This window comes from Pseudophryne corroboree, chromosome 4 (assembly GCF_028390025.1).
Source record: "Pseudophryne corroboree isolate aPseCor3 chromosome 4, aPseCor3.hap2, whole genome shotgun sequence".
NCBI classification, from domain to species: domain Eukaryota; kingdom Metazoa; phylum Chordata; class Amphibia; order Anura; family Myobatrachidae; genus Pseudophryne; species Pseudophryne corroboree.
The window spans coordinates 509,775,972-509,796,846 of record NC_086447.1 but is presented as its reverse complement, the minus strand read 5'-3'; the positions used below and the strand labels follow the sequence as shown (position 1 = coordinate 509,796,846).

General features: G+C 45.4%; 1 protein-coding gene across 1 annotated transcript in view; it reads right to left on the bottom strand.

Annotated features, from left to right (window-relative positions):
- DCBLD1 (discoidin, CUB and LCCL domain containing 1) overlaps window positions 1–20,875 on the bottom strand; it is a 149,025-nt gene that overhangs the window by 55,119 nt on the left and 73,031 nt on the right. Inside the window, exon 6 of the mRNA XM_063917210.1 lies at window positions 6,918–7,051. Within this exon, the coding sequence (XP_063773280.1) occupies window positions 6,918–7,051 (134 nt within the window). The remainder of the gene's footprint in view (window positions 1–6,917; window positions 7,052–20,875) is intronic.

Sequence of the window (20,875 nt, the reverse complement as noted above, 5' to 3'; positions counted from 1 at the left end):
GTGCCTTCGTATACCAGCATTTTATAACAAGCTTTCTTAACCAAATGTTTGTGAGTACAAATTCTACACTATTAAAAAGCATTTTTTTTACATTTGGGTGTCTGCACTATTGCGTTCCTTCTTATACTGTAGCTTTGCACAAAGGGCCAGATTCATGTTTGTAAGTAAAGCAAAAAAGCAAGCAACTGGGAAAAATCATTTTGCACTGCAGGTGGGACATGTGCAGACAGATTTACATTTGGGTGGGTTATATTGTTTATGTGCAGGGTAAATACTGGCTGCTTTTGCATGTAGCCCACAAATGACAGCTTTATTTTTACACAGCAATTTAGATTTCAGTTTTAACACAACCCACCCAAATCTAACTCTCTCTGCACATGTTATATCTGCCCCACCTTCAGTGCAACATGGTTTTGCCCAGCCTCTTGCTTTTTTGCTTTACTTAAAAACATGAAATCAGGCCCAAAGTATCTATGGATGAAACACACAGAATGAGAAATATAACGGTCACATACAGAGATAATACAACAGAAAGGCTAACAGAAGAACAGAGACACTGACTATGGTAGTTGAACCAAATTTACCTCCCATCAGTCAAATGGCCCCTTAGCATTTAACCGCTAACAATGTCCATTATGTGGCTATGTAACAGACACTATTGTATGCCCACACAGTAGAAGGGGATTGCAAATGACTTCCAACCTAGCAGAATGATGTGCCTGGGATGGAGACAGAAAGGCAAGGTCATGGCTGCACAGTAAGCAAAGCAGTCATTCATAAGGAAATTACAACTCATATTTAAAGGCTGATTGCACATTAAAGAGTCGTGTTAATCATTGAAAGTGAAAGGCTAAACCAGGCCAGCACTAAGAGCACATCATCCAAAAACTGCTACCATAAACACATTACCCAAAATCTGCAGGCATTTTTAAAGCATAAATCATGCAACAAACGTCAGCTGTCCAACAATTATCGCATGTTATAAATAAGAGCAAAAATATATTATCATATGGACTACAAACAGTACCCAAAACAGGAACGATAACAGTACAACTCCACAAATTTTAACAAGTAACCTGCATTAGGAGTTACATATACACTTAATTTCATATAGATGCAACTAACTTTTTGTATTACACAGGGCTGTTATTACGCCAGCTGTGAACTCCCGCCCCATTATCTCCCAGAGGGAAGGCAAATAAAGTAGATAAGTATGTTCTTGGAAATGTAACAAATGCAGATGGCAAATATCCCAATACTATATACTCTCAGATAGCTTTGCCAGTTCCAATGTGCCACAAAGTAGCTAGAAAATAAGAATTTACTTACCGATAATTCTATTTCTCGGAGTCCGTAGTGGATGCTGGGGTTCCTGAAAGGACCATGGGGAATAGCGGCTCCGCAGGAGACAGGGCACAAAAAGTAAAGCTTTAGGATCAGGTGGTGTGCACTGGCTCCTCCCCCTATGACCCTCCTCCAAGCCTCAGTTAGGTACTGTGCCCGGACGAGCGTACACAATAAGGAAGGATTTATGAATCCCGGGTAAGACTCATACCAGCCACACCAATCACACTGTACAACCTGTGATCTGAACCCAGTTAACAGTATGATAACAGCGGAGCCTCTGAAAGGATGGCTCACAACAATAACCCGATTTTTGTAACTATGTACAAGTAATGCAGATAATCCGCACTTGGGATGGGCGCCCAGCATCCACTACGGACTCCGAGAAATAGAATTATCGTTAAGTAAATTCTTATTTTCTCTATCGTCCTAGTGGATGCTGGGGTTCCTGAAAGGACCATGGGGATTATACCAAAGCTCCCAAACGGGCGGGAGAGTGCGGATGACTCTGCAGCACCGAATGAGAGAACTCCAGGTCCTCCTTAGCCAGGGTATCAAATTTGTAGGATTTTACAAACGTGTTTGCCCCTGACTAAATAGCCGCTCGGCAAAGTTGTAAAGCCGAGACCCCTCGGGCAGCCGCCCAAGATGAGCCCACCTTCCTTGTGGAATGGGCATTTACATATTTTGGCTGTGGCAGGCCTGCCACAGAATGTGCAAGCTGAATTGTATTACACATCCAACTAGCAAAAGTCTGCTTAAAAGCAAGAGCACCCAGTTTGTTGGGTGCATACAGGATAACAGCAAGTCAGTTTTCCTGACTCCAGCCGTCCTGGAACCTATATTTTCAGGGCCCTGACCACATCTAGCAACTTGGAGTCCTCCAAGTCCCTAGTAGGCGCAAGACACCACAATAAGCTGGTTCAGGTGAAACACTGACACCACCTTAGGGAGAGAACTGGGGACGAGTCCGCAGCTCTGCCCTGTCCGAATGGACAAACAGATATGGGCTTTTTTGAGAAAAAAACCACCAATTTGACACTCGCCTGGTCCAGGCCAGGTCCAAGAGCATGTTCACTTTTCATGTGAGATGCTTCAAATCCACAGATTTGACTGGTTTTAAACCAATGTGTTTTGAGGAATCCCAGAACTACGTTGAGATCCCACAGTGCCACTGGAGGCACAAAAGGGGGTTGTATATGCAATACTCCCTTGACAAACTTCTGGACTTCAGGAACTGAAGCCAATTCTTTCTGGAAGAAAAATCGACAGGGCCGAAATTTGAACCTTAATGGACCCCAATTTGAGGCCCATAGACACTCCTGTTTGCAAGAAATGCAGGAATCGACCGAGTTGAAATTTCTTCGTGGGGCCTTCCTGGCCTCACACCACGCAACATATTTTCGCCACATGTGGTGATAATGTTGTGCGGTCACCTCCTTTCTGGCTTTGACCAGGGTAGGAATGACCTCTTCCTGAATGCCTTTTCCCTTAGGATCCGGCGTTCCACCGCCATGCCGTCAAACGCAGCTGCGGTAAGTCTTGGAACAGACACGGTACTTGCTGAAACAAGTCCCTTCTTAGCGGCAGAGGCCATAAGTCCTCTGTGAGCATCTCTTGAAGTTCCGGGTACCAAGTCCTACTTGGCCAATCCGGAGCCATGAGTATAGTTCTTACTCCTCTACGTCTTATAATTCTCAGTACCTTAGGTATGAAAAGCAGAGGATGGAACACATACACCGACTGGTACACCCACGGTGTTACCAGAACGTCCACAGCTATTGCCTGAGGGTCTCTTAACCTGGCGCAATACCTGTCCCGTTTTTTGTTCAGACGGGACGCCATCATGTCCACCTTTGGTAATTCCCAACGGTTTACAATTATGTGGAAAACTTCCCCATGAAGTTCCCACTCTGCCGGGTGGAGGTCGTGCCTACTGAGGAAGTCTGCTTCCCAGTTTCCATTCCCGGAATGAAACACTGCTGACAGTGCTATCACATGATTTTCCGCCCAGCGAAAAGTCCTTGCAGTTTTTGCCACTGCCCTCCTGCTTCTTGTGCCGCCCTGTCTATTTACGTGGGCGACTGCCGTGATGTTTTATCCCACTGGATCAATACCGGCTGACCTTGAAGCAGAGGTCTTGCTAAGCTTAGAGCATTATAAATTTACCCTTAGCTATATTTATGTGGAGAAAAATCTCCAGACTTGATCACACTCCCTGGAAATTTTTTCCTTGTGTGACTGTTCCCCAGCCTCTCGGGCTGGCCTCCGTGGTCACCAACATCCAAAACTGAATGCCGAATCTGCGGCCCTCTAGAAGATGAGCACTCTGTAACCACCACAGGAGAGACACTCTTGTCCTTGGATATAGGGTTATCCGCTGATGCATCTGAAGATGCGATCCGGACCATTTGTCCAGCAGATCCCACTGAAAAGTTCTTGCATGAAATCTGCCGACTGGAATTGCTTCGAAGGAAGTCACCATTTTTTTACCATGGCCCTTGTGCAATGATGCACTGATTTTAGGAGGTTCCTGACTAGCTCGGATAACTCCCTGGCTTTCTCTTCCGGGAGAAACACCTTTTTCTGGACTGTGTCCAGAATCATCCCTAAGCACAGGAGACTTGTTGTCGGGATCAGCTGCGATTTTGGAATATTTAGAATCCACCCCTGCTGTTGTAACAGTATCCGAGATAGTGCTACTCCGACCTCCAACTGTTCCCTGGACTTTGCCCTTATCAGGAGATCGTCCAAGTAAGGGATAATTAAGACGCCTTTTCTTCGAAGAAGAACCATCATTTCGGCCATTACCTTGGTAAAGACCCGGGGTGCCGTAGACAATCCAAACGGCAGCGTCTGAAACTGATAGTGACAGTTCTGTACCACGAACCTGAGGTACCCTTAGTGATAAGGGCAAATTTGGGACATGGAGGTAAGCATCCCTGATGTCTCGGGACACCAGATAGTCCCCTTCTTCCCGGTTCGTTATCACTGCTCTGAGTGACTCCATCTTGATTTGAACCTTTGTAAGTGTTCAAATTTTTTTAGATTTAGAATAGGTCTCACCTAGCCTTCTGGCTTCAGTACCACAATATAGTGTGGAATAATACCCCTTTTCTTGTTGTAGGAGGGGTAATTTAATTATCACCTGCTGGGAATACAGCTCGTGAATTTTTTCCCATACTGCCTCCTTGTCGGAAGGAGACCTTGGTAAAGCAGACTTCAGGAGCCTGCGCAGGGGAAACGTCTCGACATTCCAAACTGTACCCCTGGGATACTACTTGTAGGATCCAGGGGTCCTGTACGGTCTCAGCGTCATGCTGAGAGCTTGTCAGAAGCGGTGGAACGCTTCTGTTCCTGGGAATGGGCTGCCTGCTGCAGTCTTCTTCCCTTTCCTCTATCCCTGGGCAGATATGACTCTTATAGGGACGAAAGGACTGAAGCTGAAAAGACGGTGTCTTTTTCTGCAGAGATGTGACTTAGGGTAAAAACGGTGGATTTTCCAGCAGTTGCCGTGGCCACCAGGTCCGATGGACCGACCCCAAATAACTCCTCTTCCTTTATACGGCAATACACCTTTGTGCCGTTTGGAATCTGCATCACCTGACCACTGTCGTGTCCATAAACATCTTCTGGCAGATATGGACATCGCACTTACTCTTGATGCCAGAGTGCAAATATCCCTCTGTGCATCTCGCATATATAGAAATACATCCTTTAAATGCTCTATATTTTTAGTCAGGGAATCCGACCAAGCCACCCCAGCTCTGCACATCCAGGCTGAGGCGATCGCTGGTCGCAGTATAACACCAGTATGTGTGTATATACTTTTTATGATATTTTTCCAGCCTCCTGTCAGCTGGCTCCTTGAGGACGGCCCTATCTATAGACGGTACCGCCACTTGTTCTGATAAGCGTGTGAGCGCCTTATCCACCCTAAGGGGTGTTTCCCAACGCGCCCTAACTTCTGGCGGGAAAGGGTATACCGCCCATATTTTCTATCGGGGGGAACCCACGCATCATCACACACTTCATTTAATTTATCTGATTCAGGAAAAACTACGGTAGTTTTTTCACATCCCACATAATACCCTCTTTTGTGGTACTTGTAGTATCAGAAATATGTAACACCTCCTTCATTGCCCTGAACGTGTGGCCCTAATAAGGAATACGTTTGTTTATTCACCGTCGACACTGGATTCAGTGTCCCTGTCTGTGTCTGTGTCGACCGACTAAAGTAAACGGGCGTTTTAAAACCCCTGACGGTGTTTTTGAGACGTCTGGACCGGTACTAATTGTTTGTCGGCCGTCTCATGTCGTCAACCGACCTTGGCGCGTGTTGACAGTATCACGTAATTCCCTAAATAAGCCATCCATTCCGGTGTCGACTCCCTAGAGAGTGACATCACCATTACAGGCAATTGCTCCGCCTCCTCACCAACATCGTCCTCATACATGTCGACACACACGTACCGACACACAGCACACACACAGGGAATGCTCTGATAGAGGACAGGACCCACTAGCCCTTTGGAGAGACAGAGGGAGAGTTTGCCAGCACACACCAAAAACGCTATAATTATATAGGGACAACCTTATATAAGTGTTTTCCCTTATAGCATCTTTTTTATATATTTCTAACGCCAAATTAGTGCCCCCCCTCTCTGTTTTAACCCTGTTTCTGTAGTGCAGTGCAGGGGAGAGCCTGGGAGCCTTCCCTCCAGCCTTTCTGTGAGGGAAAATGGCGCTGTGTGCTGAGGAGATAGGCCCCGCCCCTTTTTCGGCGGCCTCGTCTCCCGCTCTTAACGGATTCTGGCAGGGGTTAAATATCTCCATATAGCCCCCGGAGACTATATGTGAGGTATTTTTAGCCAAAAAAGGTTTTCATTTGCCTCCCAGGGCGCCCCCCTCCCAGCGCCCTGCACCCTCAGTGACTGCCGTGTGAAGTGTGCTGAGAGGAAAATGGCGCACAGCTGCAGTGCTGTGCGCTACCTTAAGAAGACTGAGGAGTCTTCTGCCGCCGATTCTGGACCTCTTCTCGTTTCAGCATCTGCAAGGGGGCCGGCGGCGAGGCTCCGGTGACCATCCAGGCTGTACCTGTGATCGTCCCTCTGGAGCTAATGTCCAGTAGCCAAGAAGCCAATCCATCCTGCACGCAGGTGAGTTCACTTCTTCTCCCCTAAGTCCCTCGTTGCAGTGATCCTGTTGCCAGCAGGACTCACTGTAAAATAAAAAACCTAAGCTAAACTTTTCTAAGCAGCTCTTTAGGAGAGCCACCTAGATTGCACCCTTCTCGGCCGGGCACAAAAATCTAACTGAGGCTTGGAGGAGGGTCATAGGGGGAGGAGCCAGTGCACACCACCTGATCCTAAAGCTTTACTTTTTGTGCCCTGTCTCCTGCGGAGCCGCTATTCCCCATGGTCCTTTCAGGAACCCCAGCATCCACTAGGACGATAGAGAAAGCTGTACTGTACCAATAACTAGCACAACTACAAATTATTAGTGACTAGTGTTAGAACAAGTTTTAGAAAATAGAGGAAGCTGCTCCTCGTGGAATGAAGATCATAGCATACTCTTTTGAAAAGATTCCATTGGCCAGAACTCCTTTGTATCGACTCGTGCCTTTGTACTGAGTGACATGAATCTGTCCACCAAGTTCATCTGCGATAACTCCAGCATGAATTGCAGCTTTGCAGAGTAAAGAGGTCTAAAAAAGAAAACAAATCAACATTTTTAGCCAGTTAGCAATTTGGAAGTATAATTTCTTTCTCTGCCTGAATAAGTCAAAGTGCAAAATAAGCATAGAGGGCTTTAAAAAGCAATTATCTTTATTGGACATTAATATAGACCAAGCCCTGTGCATTATAAAAACTGGAGAGTACATACAATCTGAACAGCATGAATCTCGGGTATGGTTACTTATAGGGTGCAGTTCAGTTTGGTACCATGTATGGAACTTCAAAGGTCTGTAAAAGAAACTCGCAATCTACAAGGCAACATAGGTGCATTTATGAGTTAATCCTTCACATATAACTTGGAACTGTTACTTTACAGCATCAAGGGCCCATTCTTGTATGTGCAATCTACAATTTCTTCATAACTGATAACCACCATCAAGTTTTGGCACTCAATGGTTTAAAGGAGGAATGTACAAGATCAGCTCACAGAAATAGAAGGGCAAACCATTTTTCTTTATATGCAGCCATTAAGACCTTGTGCTATAATTTATCATCCCTCCCCCATGTCCCCAGAACTTTTCCTTTTGAAAGAATGTGTTTGATGTGAAGAGAGCTGACCTGTGTCAGGTGCTGCCATGAAGCCACATCTGTCTGAGTAGAAAATGGAGCCTATTTACTTAGGCAACCTGTCTGTCAACTGGCCACTGATGCACAAACACAGGCACATAACACAATGCTAGTTGCAGATGGACAGCTCTGTGAACTGGAATAGCAATGAAGCAACTCACAGCTGGGTGATCTGAATCCATCTGAAATTACTGAGCAACAGAACAGGCACTCCAACCAAAGCTGGCCACTTGTGTAATTGTGCAAAAAGTTAAAATGGAAATCTAATGGTCTTAACCACTACATCCTGTCACTGCACACGTATGTGTGTTTGTAGAGGCAAAAAACACACATACGTTTCTAAAAATACTATTAGCAGATAACATTTAATATCTGCAAACCAAGAATAAAACAATTGTGTAGATATTAGTAAATGTCCACAAGTATCTATCAGCACTACAAGAACCAATGTCATTATATACATATTTGAAAGAATATGCCTCAAGTCTTTTCTCTCTCCTTCTGGAAATATGTAGCATGTGACCGTTAATCATTACATTACTCTGCCCAACAATATATATATTGCCAGCTTACATGTGTTCAATAGCTTTTGGTTTGTAATGCAAGCATTTACACAACGGATGTTTCAGAGATATATAGAAAATTAAATACGTATATGCCCCATATATGTTATATTTTCTGTGGAGTGCACACGCAACAATGAGAACTTGTGCTATACCCATACAGGTCTATCTACACACAACAATGAGAGAGGCTCTCCAAACTACTCTCCCCACCCACTTTGGGACACTGTGACCCGCGGGTGGGACAGTCTCAGAAAAACAGGACTGTCCCGCCAAAATCGGGTCAGTTGGGTTGTATGTACACAAAACTATCAGAGCTTGTGCAGTGCACATGCAGGCCTATCTACAGTACATGTAACAATGAGAACTTGTGCTGGATATATCCAGGACTATGGTATACACTGTAGCAATGAAGTCAAACCTGTTAGAGATGGAATTTATGCCTCAGGTCACAGTGTTAATCAATAACAAGACAAATACTACACTTCCTCCAAAAAAGTGAAGTGTTAGTAAATATAAATTCATTTGAACAGTATTCAATAATAAATGGGCTATATTGACTTGGATGTGGAATTATTTGGCAGATTTAGACCAAAATTACCCAGAGTCCTAATAGAACAATGAGACACAGGAACAACAGGCAAAACACAAAAGAAGCAAAGCCAAATACAGGACACTTAAGACGCATTGATGCAAGAATAGTAAAAGATTGTGAATAACACTTTACATAAGTAATCAGTAAGGTATTTAATGAACATGTATTGTACAGAACATGAAACAAGGATAGACAGGAAAAGATGGCAGCCATCAATAATGAAACATAGATGATTTTGAATGAAACATTCAGTGGGAAATGTTGCCCAAAATTGTCATAGATACTGTACACATATTCCACAAAACGTCTGGCTTATGTGATGGATAGCTTTATTTTTTTCCCATAATCAAATTTTTATTGGTTGTTTAAAAAAAAGACAAATAAGGGGTAAATAATATGAAAAATAAAGGAGGGTGAGGGATACAGAACAGGGACACCATCAGGTTTGTAAGCAAAGCCATGTTGCACTGCAGGTGGGGAAGATGTAACGTGCAGAGAGATTTGGGTGGGGTGTGTTCAAACTGAAATCTAAATATACAGTGCATTCGGAAAGTATTCACAGTGCTTCACTTTTTCAACATTTTGTTATGTTACAGCCTTATTCCAAAATGGAATACATTCATTTTCCCCTCAAAATTCTACACACAAATACCCCATAATGACAACATGAAAAAAAAGGTTTTTTTTGGAGATTTTTGCAATAAATTCAAAATAAAAAAAACTAAGAATTCACATGTACATAAGTAATCACAGCCTTTGCCATAAAGCTCAAAATTGAGATCAGGTGCATCCTGTTTCCACTGATCATCCTTGAGATGTTCCTACAGCTTAACTGGAGTCCACCTGTGGTAAATTCAGTTGATTGGAAATGATTTGGAAAGGCACACACCTGTCTATATAAAGTCCCACATTTGACAGTGCATGTCTGAGCACAAACCAAGCAGGAAGGCAAAGGAATTTTCTGTAGACCTCAGAGACAGGATTGTCTCGAGGCACAAATCTGGGGAAGGGTACAGAAAAATATCTGCTGATTTGAAGGCCCCAATGAGCACTGTGGCCTCCATCATCTGTAAATGGAAGAAGTTCGAAACCACCAGGACTCTTCCTAGAGCTGGTCTGCCGTCTAAACTCAGCGATCGGGGTAGAAGGGCCCTAGTCAGGGAGGTGACCAAGAACCCGATGCTCACTCTGTCAGAGCTACAGCATTCCTCTGTAAAGAGAGGAGAACATTCCAGAAGGACAACCATCTCTGCAGCAATCTACCAATCAGGCCTGTATGATAGAGTGGCCAGACGGAAGCCACTCCTTAGTAAAAAGCACATGGCAGCCCGCCTGAAGTTTGCCAAAATGCACCTGAAGGACTCTCAGACCATGAGAAACAAAATTCTCTTGTCTGATGAGACAAAGATTGAAATATGTGGCGTGAAAACCAGGCATCATGTTTGGAGGAAACCAGGCACTGCTCATCACCAGGCCAATACCATCCCTACAGTGTAGCATGGTGGTGGCAGCATCATGCTGTGGGATGTTTTTCAGCAGCAGGAACTGGGAGACTAGTCAGGACAGAGGGAAAGATGAATGTAGCAATGTACAGAGACATCCTGGATGAAAACCTGCTCAAGAGCGCTCTTGACCTCAGACTGGGGCGACAGTTCATCTTGCAGCAGGACAAGGACCCTAAGCACACAGCCAAGATGTCAAAGGAGGGGCTTCAGGACAACTCTGTGAATGTCCTTGAGTGGCCCAGCCAGAGCCCAGACTTGAATCCGATTGAACATCTCTGGAGAGATCTGAAAATGGCTGTGCACCGACGCTTCCCATCCAACCTGATGGAGCTTGAGAGGTGCTGCAAAGAGGAATGGGCAAAACTGCCCAAAGGTAGGTGTGCCAAGCTTGTGGCATCATATTCAAAAAGACTTGAGGCTGTAAATGCTGCCAAAGGCGCATCAACAAAGTATTGCACAAAGGCTGTGAATACTTATGTTCATGTAATTTTTTTTTGTTTTTTATTTTTAATAAATTAGCAAAAATCTAAAAAAACAAAAAACTTTTCACGTTCATTAAGGGGTATTGTGTGTAGAATTTTGAAGGAAAAAATGAATTTATTCCATTTTGGAATAAGGCTGTAACATAACAAAATGTGGAAAATATGCACTGTGAATACTTTCCGGATGCATTTGTGAGCTACATGAAAACGCAGCCAGTATTTATCCTGCACAGAAAAAAATATTAATGTACCCAAACCGTACTCTTTCTGCACATGTTACATCTGCCCCACCTGCAGTGCCCAGTTGTGTACTTTTTGCTTTATTTACAAACCTGAATCAGGCCCAATATCACAATGTACTGTAGATGAACAGGTATTTGTTTACATGTCTACAGACAAAACCAAACAGATGATCTCATCACTCTGTCCTCTGATTTACAGGCAGGATTGAGCAGTGTGTAGCCACCTTTAGGCCAGTATGTCTGTTGGGTCATAGGCAGGTGTTTTTCACAAGACTTTATGGTGAAACTTGCAATAAGTTGACAGTATGTAAAACATAACGCAAATGAAAGACATACTGTAAGCAGAATTTCATTTTGCTTTTGAAAAACGTATACCAATATAATTCATTTGGAACAGTTTTATTTCTAACAATACAGCTGTTACACAGAAAATTCTGCATCCTTGTGCCAGAGGATATATAGCCCAAAATGTTGACATACCCACGTGGTCTGAATGTCAACAGTGACATTATGTTGACCACCAAAATGTTAATGTCAACATCTCATGACAGGGTTAGGTTTAAGCTTTGGTTAAGGTTATGGCTTAAATGAACTGAAAATGCTATATCAACATGTCGACACTCACAATGACAACATTTTGCATGTCGACATTCAGACCATGTCAACATTCTGAATGTAGACATTTTGTATCGCACCGATGCTCAGAAAGTGTGGAGTAGTTCTGTATCTTCCACTTATCTCACAAGACCAGGTCACAGGTCAAGTGAGACCATGGTGAAGGCATCAGAGGGGGTTAGAGAGAAGCAAAAGTTTCAACAAAAATAAATAACTGAACAATAAAATCCCATTGGAAGCAGAAGACAAAAATTCCTAATCAAGAGCACAAAAAGGTAACATGTAAGGGAATGAGATTGCCCAAGAGAGACAAATGGGGTCAGCAGTAAGTTTCCAAGCTCCCTAGTTCCTAGTATGTATCCAAGGGCGGGAATGATATTAATGAAGCACAGAATGATCACGTTCCGTCCTTCATTAGCATACTACAGGACGCAAGAGATATTGGGGGTCATTCCGACCCGTTCGCACGCAGCGGTTTATCGAACAGGTGCGGAATGCGCATGCGCGGCAGGCACAGTGCGCGACGTTGCCCGGCAACAGGGGTCGCCTGGTTACGTCGCGTCTTGAGAAGGAAGCGGTCGCAGAGCGGACCGCACAGAAGATTGACAGGAAGGAGGCGTGACAGGGCGGATCCGGACCATTTGGAGCCGTTTTCAGGGAGTGGTGAGTGTAACGCAGGCGTGTCCAGCAGAACGGAGGGAGGGGGAGTGACGTCAAAGCCGGGCCCATCATCGCTGGATCCATCGCACAGGGTAAGTATGTCCAGGGCTAGTCTACTTCTGCATAAAATTTTTTTAGCTTAGTAGGAATGCACAAGCGATAGCAGCCCTGCTAAGCTAAAATACACTCCCCCATAGGCATGGACTGGTGATCGCAGCAGCAGCAAAAAGTTGCTGGCTGCGATCAACTCGGAATGACCACCATAGTTAGGTTTGATGTGCAGCACATCCCACCAGATGACATTAATAGCGACTGCTGGCACCCACGGGATCCAGACGTCAGGTCGGACGCACTTACATCGACAATGTCTATATCGACAACCATACATCAACAACACGCACATTGACAGTGAACATACATCAACAACGTCTACATCGACAACAACACAGCATCGACAGACACACGGTCAACATGGACATTAGCTTGACACCACACATGATCGACAACAACAGATCGACAACATGTATGATCGACAAAATGCATAATCGACAATACGTATGATCGACCAAAAAAATAAAATCAACAAATACAAGATTGACAAACCTGATGATCGACAATACAAACATCGACTGCACGTTTGATCGACAACAAGATCGACAAACAAGAAGATGTAAAATAACACTGCCCAATATGCACTGATGCGAGCAATAGGTCGGTCTAATCCACCAGATCAGATGACATATGGCTCAGTGTGTACCCAGCTTAAATGTGTTCGACTCTGCACAGGCCATATTAGCATGTGTTGATTTTCTTATTATGCGCAGTGCGAATTCATGCAAGGGAATCAAACGTTCAACTCTGCATTGACCCCATAATACTTATCAAAAAATGGATTTTGATAAAGGGTTATTTACAAGGAACTAAAATTATAACCTTTAGAAACTCTTTATAGCTGTAGTTAAAATGACTGAAACTATGAAATATCAGTCATACATGATTGTTGAGAAAGCAGAAAGATCAATTAATGTGCAAGAAGGGGGAGTACCTAGCACTCAAGTAATTTTGATGACCGTCATTTATAATTGTCAGGTGTGGCAATCTGTTGCTTCCTTCTTTTGTTTCCCAAATGAACCAAGTATCTTCAAAAGAATGCTGGGACACATCAAGCAATCAGTATGAGCTCAGATCTTAGAGGTCACTAATCTCAGCTCCCTTCATGTGGTTGGGTTGTGGCTGCATCTTGGGGTGTGGATGGTGCAGCTGTTCAAGTAACAAGTGGCTTGTATTCTACCGCAGCCAACGTCTGTGCATGACCTTGAGACAGACCATTTCACGTAAAGCTTGCTCATTTAAATGCTCCATTTTGCACCTTTAGTACACAGCAATAGGAGATAAATAAAATATAAAAGTTACACAGTGTTCCATGAATGTCAAGGTGATACTAAAATCAGGGACAATAATATATTTAGTATGGAGTGACTGGAAGCCTAGCTGAACATTATTTGCTTAACCACAAAGGAGAAGTCATTTGCAATGGTGGTCATTCTCGCGTTTCAGGAAAGGGACCAGTAATTATGGGACATTTACATATGCAATTACAGGTGGTGAAACAGGCAGAGCTTTATAAGCTGATATTACTGTGGTACAGGTGTTAAAGGGTGCTGTGCATTTCAATCGCATTTCTATTTACAATTGAAAAGGTGTAAATGTGATGTTCCCGGACATGTCGATGCAATTGTGGGCTGTGCATAGTTGGGCAAAAGGATAAATACACACATTTTCAGACCTATTTTATGCAATTAGTAGTACAGACTAGTGCACAGTGATTATTATTATGAGTAGCAAAATAATCGTATACACACACACACACACACACTGCAAGATGCATAAAACTTCATATGGGTGTACATAGGCATTTTTTCTGTGCATACACCAAATTTCCACATAATTCTGCATCAGGACCTCAGTGTTTCAGTCCCATCATACCTCAATCCCACCACCTGTATTATAAACCCAGTACACACTACAGAGATGTGTGCTGAGCGATCTGTCACAGACCGCTCAGCACACATCTCTCGCCCCGCTCAGCACAGCACGATGTGCTAGATCATGCAGGCCAATCTAGCATCGGCGATAGCGATGCACGGCCCTATCTCTGTGGGGCATACACACCAGTCAAATTGCTTAGATTTTAAGAACAGATTTCTCCGTGGGGCTCACACAAAGCTTCCAACACTGTTCTTACAAAAACCCCTTTCACACCGCCAATGCTGGATCCGGGTTGGGATCCAGCATTGGACACTGCTGATGGCTTCCCCTACCCAGCGTGTTGCCATAGCAGCGAGGGGTGGAGCCAGGAGCAAAAATAAGATTTTAAACCTACCGGTAAATCTATTTCTCCTAGTCCGTAGAGGATGCTGGGGACTCCGTAAGGACCATGGGGTATAGACGGGCTCCGCAGGAGACATGGGCACCTAAAAGAACTTTTCCTATGGGTGTGCACTGGCTCCTCCCTCTATGCCCCTCCTCCAGACCTCAGTTAGAGAACTGTGCCCAGAGGAAATGGACAGTACGAGGGCAGGATTTTATAAATCCAAGGGCAAGATTCCTACCAGCCCACACCAATCATACCGTGTAACCCGGAACATACATAACCAGTTAACAGTATGAACAAACAACAGTAGCGGTCCAAGACCGATTCCAACTGTAACATAACCCTTATGTAAACAACAACTATATACAAGTCTTGCAGAGTTTCCGCACTGGGACGGGCGCCCAGCATCCTCTACGGACTAGGAGAAATAGATTTACCGGTAGGTTTAAAATCTTATTTTCTCTTACGTCCTAGAGGATGCTGGGGACTCCATAAGGACCATGGGGTTTATACCAAAGCTCCCAATCGGGTGGGAGAGTGCGTATGACTCTGCAGCACCGACTGAGCAAATGCTAGGTCCTCATCAGCCAGAGTATCAAACTTGTAGAATTTAGCAAAAGTGTTTGACCCCGACCAAGTTGCTGCTCGGCAAAGCTGTAATGCCAAGACGCCCCGGGCAGCCGCCCAAGAAGAACCCACCTTCCTAGTGGAATGGGCCTTAACCGAATGCGGTAACGGCAATCCAGCCGTAGAATGAGGATGCTGAATCGTGTTACAGATCCAGCGAGCAATAGTCTGTTTCGAAGCAGGCGCGCCAATCTTGTTGGCAGCATACAGGACAAACAGAGCCTCTGTTTTCCTAATTCTAGCCGTCCTGGCTACATAAATCCTCAAGGCCCTGACTACATCCAGGGACCTGGAATCCTCCAAGTCACTCGTAGCCACAGGCACCACAATGGGTTGGTTCAAATGGAATGAAGAAACCACCTTAGGCAAAAATTGAGGGCGTGTCCTCAATTCCGCTCTATCAACATGAAAAATCAAGTAGGGGCTCTTGTGAGACAAGGCCGCCAATTCTGACACTCGCCTTGCAGATGCTAAGGCCAACAACATGACCACCTTCCAGGTAAGAAATTTCAACTCAACCTTGTTAAGTGGTTCAAACCAGTGTGATTTTAGGAACTGCAACACCACGTTCAGGTCCCATGGTGCCACTGGAGGCACAAAAGGAGGCTGGATGTGTAGCACTCCCTTTACAAACGTCTGGACTTCTGGAAGAGAAGCCCATTCCTTCTGAAAGAATATCGAGAGGGCCGAATTCTGTACCTTAACAGAGCCTAATTTCAGGCCCATATCCACTCCTGTCTGTAGGAAGTGGAGAAAACGACCCAAATGAAAATCTTCCGTAGGGGCGTTCTTGGTTTCACACCAAGACACATATTTTCGCCAGATACGGTGATAATGTTTTACAGTCACCTCCTTTCTAGCCTTTATCAGAGTAGGGATGACCTCCTCCGGAATCCCCTTCTCAGCTAGGATCCGGCGTTCAACCGCCATGCCGTCAAACGTAACCGCGGTAAGTCTTGGAACACGCAAGGACCCTGCTGCAACAGGTCCTCCCTTAGAGGAAGAGGCCAGGGATCTCCTGTGAGCATCTCCTGAAGATCTGAGTACCAGGCCCTTCGAGGCCAGTCTGGAACAATGAGTATTGTCTGTACTCTTTTTCGCCTTATGATCCTCAACACCTTTGTGATGAGAGGAAGAGGAGGAAACACGTAGACTGATTGGAACAGCCATGGCGTTACCAGGGCGTCTACTGCTACTTCCTGAGGGTCCCGGGACCTGGCACAATACCTCCGAAGCTTCTTGTTGAGGCGTGACGCCATCATGTCTATTTGAGGAACTCCCCAAAGACCCGTTATCACTGCAAAGACTTCTTGATGAAGTCCCCACTCTCCTGGATGGAGATCGTGTCTGCTGAGGAAGTCTGCTTCCCAGTTGTCCACTCCCGGAATGAAGACAGCTGACAGAGCGCTTACGTGATTTGCCGCCCAGCGAAGAATCCTGGTTGCTTCCGCCATCGCGGCTCTGCTTCTTCTCCCGCCTTGGCGGTTCACATGAGCCACTGCTGTGACATTGTCCGATTGAATCAGAACCGGTAGGTTGCGAAGAAGACTCTCCGCTTGTCGAAGGCCGTTGTATATGGCTCTTAGCTCCAACACGTTGATGTGTAGACAGGACTCCTGGTCTGCCCACAGTCCCTGAAAATTTCTTCCTTGGGTGACTGCTCCCCATCCTTGGAGGCTCGCGTCCGTGGTTACCAGGATCCAGTCCTGAATTCCGAACCTGCGACCCTCCAGAAGGTAAGCACTTTGCAGCCACCATAGAAGAGACACCCTGGTCCCGGGGGACAGTGTTATTTTCCGATGTAAGTGTAGATGGGACCCGGACCATTTGTCCAGAAGGTCCCATTGAAACGTCCTTGCATGGAACCTGCCGAAGGGGATGGCCTCGTAGGCTGCCACCATTTTCCCCAGAACACGAGTGCATTGATGAACTGACACTCTTTTTGGCTTTAGCAGGTCTCTGACCATGTTCTGGATGTCCTGGGCTTGTTCCAACGGGAGAAAAACCTTCTTTTGTTCCGTATCCAGTATCATACCTAGGAACGTTAGTCGAGTTGTCGGAATCAACTGTGACTTCGGTAGATTTAGAATCCAACCGTGTTGCTGGAGCACTCTCAGAGAGAGTGTCACATTGCTCAGCAATTGCTCTCTTGATCTCGCCTTTATCAGGAGATCGTCCAAGTATTGGATAATTGTGACTCCATGCTTGCGCAGGACCACCATCATTTCCGCCATTATCTTGGTGAAAATCCTTGGGGCCGTGGAAAGCCCAATCGGCAACGTCTGAAATTGGTAATGACAATCCTGTACAGCGAATCTCAGGTACTCCTGATGGAAAGGATATATGGGGACATGAAGGTAAGCATCCTTTATATCCAGTGACACCATAAACTCCCCCTCCTCCATGCTGGCTATTATCGCCCTGAGCGATACCATCTTGAATTTGAATCTTTTCATGTATAGGTTTAGGGATTTTAGATTCAAAATAGGTCTGACCGAACCATCCGGTTTCGGGACCACAAAGAGGGTTGAATAGTACCCTCTTCCCTGTTGGTTCAAGGGAACCCTGATAATTACTTGCTGTTGACACAGCGTTAGAATTGCAGCTAACACTACATCCCTGTCTTGGGTAGAAGCTGGTAAGGCAGACTTGAAAAATCGGCATGGGGGCACCTCTTCGAATTCCAGTTTGTAGCCTTGGGAAACTATTTCCAACGCCCAAGAATACAGGTCTGAGCTGACCCAGACCTGGCTGAAGAGTCGAAGACGAGCCCCCACCGGTGCGGACTCCCGCAGGGGAGCCCCAGCGTCATGCAGTGGGTTTTGTAGAAGCCGGGGAGGACTTCTGTTCCTGGGCACCAGCCGAAGCAGGTGTTCTTTTCCCTCTACCCTTACCTCTGGCAAGGAAGGAGGATCCCCGACCTCTTCTGGACTTTTGTGACCGAAAGGACTGCATCTGATATGTTGGAGTTTTCTTCTGCTGTTGGGGAATAAACGGTAAAAAGTTAGATTTACCTGCGGTAGCTGTGGAAACCAGGTCCGCCAGCCCATCCCCAAACAACACGTCTCCCCTATAGGGTAGAACCTCCATATGCTTTTTCGAATCCGCATCACCCGTCCACTGGCGGGTCCATAAGGATCTTCTCGCTGAAATAGCCATGGCATTGGCTCTGGAAGCCAGTAATCCAATGTCCCTTTGAGCGTCTCTCATTTACAAGACTGCGTCTTTGATATGGGCTAGAATTAATAAAACAGTATCTCTATCCATGGTATCAAGGTCAGCCGACAGGTTATCTGTCCAGGCTGAAATTGCGCTACATACCCATGCCGACGCAATTGTCGGTCTTAGCAAAGCTCCAGTATGTGAATAAATAGACTTTAAAGTAGTCTCTAGCCTGCATCTAGTAGGATCCTTGATCCTTGATCTGATCTAGTAGGATCCTTGAGGGCCGCTGTGTCTGGAGACGGTAGCGCCACTTTCTTTGACAGGCGCGTTAAAGCCTTGTCCACAGTGGGAGAGAATTCCCAACGTACCCTGTCCTGTGTAGGGAAGGGGTATGCCATATTAATTCTTTTGGGAATCTGCGGTCTCTTATCCGGAGTCTCCCACGCTTTTTCAAAAAACTCATTAAGTTCATGAGATGGGGGAAAGTTTATGTGTACCCTCGTGTCAGGAACAGAGGGTTCATCAGCAATATGCAACACATCTCTTATTGCTATAATCATACACTGAATGCTCTTTGTCACCTTAGGGTGCAATTTAGCTTCATCATAGTAGACACTGGAATCAGAGTCCGTGTCAGTAGTTGTGTCCACAATTTTTGCCAAGGGACGCTTTTGAGACACCGACGGGCCCTGTGAGTTGGTCCAATCCGAGGATTGACCCCCTGACGCCTCCCCGAATTCAGCCTTATCTAGCCTCTTATGTAAAGATGTCACACTTGCATTCAACATATGCCACATGTCCATCCATTCCTGAGTCGGCACTACCGACGGGGACACACCACTCATCTGCTCTACCTCCTCCTTGGAGAAGCCTTCCGCTTCAGACATGTCGACACGCACGTACCGACCCCCCACACACACAGGGATATACCTATAAGGGGACAAAACTCCAACCAGGCCCTTAGGAGAGACAGAGAGAGAGTTGCCAGCACACACCCAGCGCCCAAATGACACTGGAAAAACCAGATAGCGCTTTTATATTATATATATATATATATATATATATATATATACACACACACACACAATTTCCCACTCACTGCGCGCCAATGTGCCCCCCCTTTCTTTTTTCCAACCTCTGAAGCGTTCAGCAGGGGAGAGTCCGGGGAGCCAGCGTTTCTCATGCAGCTCTGTGGAGAAAATGGCGCTGGTTAGTGCTGAGGGATCAAGCTCCGCCTCCCCAGCGGCGGGCTTCGGTCAAAAAAAAATGGCGGGGGATCATCTATTTGCTGCCTCCGCAGCCTAATAGCACCTTATTGCCCAAAAACGAGGTTTATTGCTGCCCAGGGCGCCCCCCCCTCCCCCCTGCACCCATCAGTGCTGTGTGTGTTGTGTATGGGAGCAATGGCACGCAGCTTACCGCTGCGCGCCTTACCTCATAAAGATCTGAAGTCTTCTGCCGCCTGAGATGTTTTCTTGTTTCTCATACTCACCCGGCTTCTATCTTCCGGCATCTGTGAGGAGGACGGCGGCGCGGCTCCGGGACGAACCCCAGGGTGAGACCTGTGTTCCGACTCCCTCTGGAGCTAATGGTGTCCAGTAGCCTAAGAAACAGAGCCTATCAGTTAAGTAGGTCTGCTTCTCTCCCCTCAGTCCTACGATGCAGGGAGCCTGTTGCCAACAGGACTCCCTGAAAATAAAAAACCTAACAAAATTCTTTTTCCACAGAAAACTCAGGAGAGCTCTCTGCAGTGACCCTTCTCCTCTGGGCACATAATCTAACTGAGGTCTGGAGGAGGGGCATAGAGGGTGGAGCCAGTGCACACCCATAGGAAAAGTTCTTTTAGGTGCCCATGTCTCCTGCGGAGCCCGTCTATACCCCATGGTCCTTACGGAGTCCCCAGCATCCTCTAGGACGTAAGAGAAAAGAAGAAAATAGAAAAAAGCAGTTTGTCTCTACAGAATGCACATTACATTCGTAGAGGTCTTATTTTCAGCATAGACTTGTGTTGATCAAAACCAATTTACACTAATTCAAGGTATCTTTAAACTCATCTTTTGGAAGTTTGTGAACTCCTACTCTCCAGTAAAATATATTTTCTAACAATACTCCGAGACTATTCCACATAGATTGACAATGTGTTATAGAGATAACAGTCTGGAAGGGTATGAGGTTGACAGATCTACAGTAAAAAGAAAGTCAATAGGTGGACATCAAATGGTCGACATGCAAAAGGTTGACAGTTAAAAGGTAGACAGTGCTTAAGGTCCACAGGTTCAAAAGGTTGACATGGCAATGGTCGACACAAGTTTAAAAAAAGAAAAAGAAAGTAAACTTTTTCATCATATTACTATGACTAGTAATAACTAGTGAACATACAAAATGACTCACATAAAAA